The 2,500-nt window shown below is 49.0% G+C and overlaps 1 protein-coding gene across 1 annotated transcript in view; it reads left to right on the top strand.

Moving 5' to 3' along the window:
* vstm4b (V-set and transmembrane domain containing 4b) overlaps positions 1–1,812 on the top strand; it is a 14,393-nt gene extending 12,581 nt beyond the window's left edge. The window contains exons 4-8 of the mRNA XM_080841050.1: positions 56–163; positions 312–345; positions 565–686; positions 860–924; positions 1,624–1,812. Coding sequence (XP_080697176.1) covers positions 56–163; positions 312–345; positions 565–686; positions 860–924; positions 1,624–1,806 — 512 coding nt within the window. The 3' untranslated portion in view covers positions 1,807–1,812. The remainder of the gene's footprint in view (positions 1–55; positions 164–311; positions 346–564; positions 687–859; positions 925–1,623) is intronic.
* Positions 1,813–2,500: the final 688 nt, after the last annotated feature.

Below are 2,500 nucleotides of genomic sequence, written 5' to 3'. Positions count from 1 at the left end.
GTGTGTGTGTGTGTGTGTGTGTGTGTGTGTGTGTGTGTGTGTGTGTGTGTTTCAGATGTATATCTGTGTGCGGTGCTCATCTGCTCCGTGGGGTTGGTGTGTGTGTGCATGTTCACCATCGTTGTCTGCTGTCAGTTTCTACAGAGGAAGAGGAGACTAAAAGGTAGGACACACTCACACGCACACACACACTCACACTCACACGCACACACACACACACACACACTCACACCTATACACTCTCACACACACACACACACACGCATTATATTGATATTTTAGCAAAGTTGTTCTGTTCTTTTCCATTGCAGAGAACTATCATCTAGTCAAGAGTCCCCAGAACAGGTAAGACAATGATAAAGAAGTACACCTCAACACACACACACACGTAACAGTGTGTTGGTTTCTCAGCTTTGGAGAGACGGTCACCAGTGTGGTCACTCACACACACACACACACACACTCTCTCTCTCTCTCTCACACACACACACACACACACACACACACACACACACACACACACACAGACACACACACACACGTAACAATGAGTTTGTTTCTCAGCTCTGGGGAAACAGTCACCAGTGTGGTCAGTCTGTCACCTGCTCTGCCTAAGAAGGAGAGAAAGTACAAGAACAGAAAATTCACAGACCAGCAGGACACACCACCAGAGATACCTGCCAAAGGTAACGTGCACAAACACACACACACACACACACACACACACACACACACACACACACACACACACACACACACACACACACACACACACACAAAACACGAACACACACACATTCAGACTATGAGATAAAAATTGAGTTGCTCTTTGTCTTGATGTGTGTTGTTCTCTTCCCAGCTCCCATCGGGGAGAAGATGCGGAAACCCAAACTCATAAAAGTTCCTCCCAGGAACCTACTCCTGGTACAGTTCACATTCTCTCTCTACTCACCAAACCTATAAAAGTTCCTCCAAAGAAACCTGCTACTTCCCATTCTCTCTCAGCTCAGCAAATGTCTGGTATACAGTCCACTCATTCACAACTAGAAATCTAAATATCCAAACGTTTACCTCCATCTCCCCCTCCCTCCCTCCCTCTCTCTCTCACCCTCTCTGCCCCTCTCTCTCGTTCTCTCTCTCTCGCTCACCCTCTCTGCCCCTCTCTCTCTCTCTCTCTCTCTCGCTCACCCTCTCTGCCCCTCTCTCTCTCTCTCTCTCTCTCTCACCCTCTCTGCCTCTCTCTCTCTCTCTCTCTCTCTCTCTCTCTCTCACCCTCTCTGCCTCTCTCTCTCTCTCTCTCTCTCTCACCCTCTCTGCCCCTCTCTCTCTCTCTCTCTCACCCTCTCTGCCTCTCTCTCTCTCTCTCACCCTCTCTGCCTCTCTCTCTCTCCCTCTCTCTCTCACCCTCTCTGCCCCTCTCTCTCGCTCTCTCTCTCTCGCTCACCCTCTCTGCCCCTCTCTCTCTCTCTCTCTCTCACCCTCTCTGCCTCTCTCTCTCTCTCTCTCTCTCTCTCACCCTCTCTGCCTCTCTCTCTCTCTCTCTCTCTCTCACCCTCTCTGCCCCTCTCTCTCTCTCTCTCTCACCCTCTCTGCCTCTCTCTCTCTCTCTCACCCTCTCTGCAGCCTAAGATAGTGGAGGAGTCCCTCACGTATGCGGAGCTGGAGTTGGTGAAGCCGCAACCACTGCCCGACGCCGCTGCCAGCTCACACACACGCACACACACACACACACACACACAATCTCACACATGCAGCTCCTCAGCCACCGTCTACGCACAGATCCTATTTGAGGACCAGCATGTGTAAAAAACAGACAAACAAACAAACACTTTAGGCCCGCAACATAGTCTATTTATAATCTATTGTATTATTTGATGCACATTGTACTGGACTAATGTTTCTAACATGTAATGTTATAATTGTTTTAGTTTTTTTATGTTCTATTAAATTGTACAGATATCTGGATGTGATTTTATGTGAGTGTGTGTGTGTAACCCCAGTAGAGACAGGAGCCTCTGTGTGTGTGTGTGTGTGTGTGTGTGTGTGTGTGTGTGTGTGTGTCTTCTCCCCTGGCTGCTCTACACCATCATTATCTCTCCACTCCCAGAAAACCACTGCCTGTTATCATCCTCCTCTTTTCATCTCATAGCCAACACCAACATGCTTGTACACACACACCAACATGTCTTTACACACACACACACACACACACACACACCAACATGCCTGTACACACACACACACACCAACATGCCTGTACACACACCCCCACACACACACACACCAACATGCCTGTACACCCACACACACACACACCAACATGCCTGTACACACACACACACACCAATATGCCTGTACACACACACACACACACACACACCAACATGCTTTAACCCACACAAACACTCAATTTAGCCTCCCTCCCCACTACAGGATGACAGGCCGGGCATGCCACTGTCTCTGAGTGTTTGTGTGTGTGTGAGTGTGAAGAGTCTGTCTC

Source organism: Sprattus sprattus, assembly GCF_963457725.1.
Source record: "Sprattus sprattus genome assembly, chromosome: 6".
In the NCBI taxonomy this organism is placed as follows: Eukaryota; Metazoa; Chordata; class Actinopteri; order Clupeiformes; family Clupeidae; genus Sprattus; species Sprattus sprattus.
This window is presented reverse-complemented; position numbering and strand designations above follow the sequence as displayed.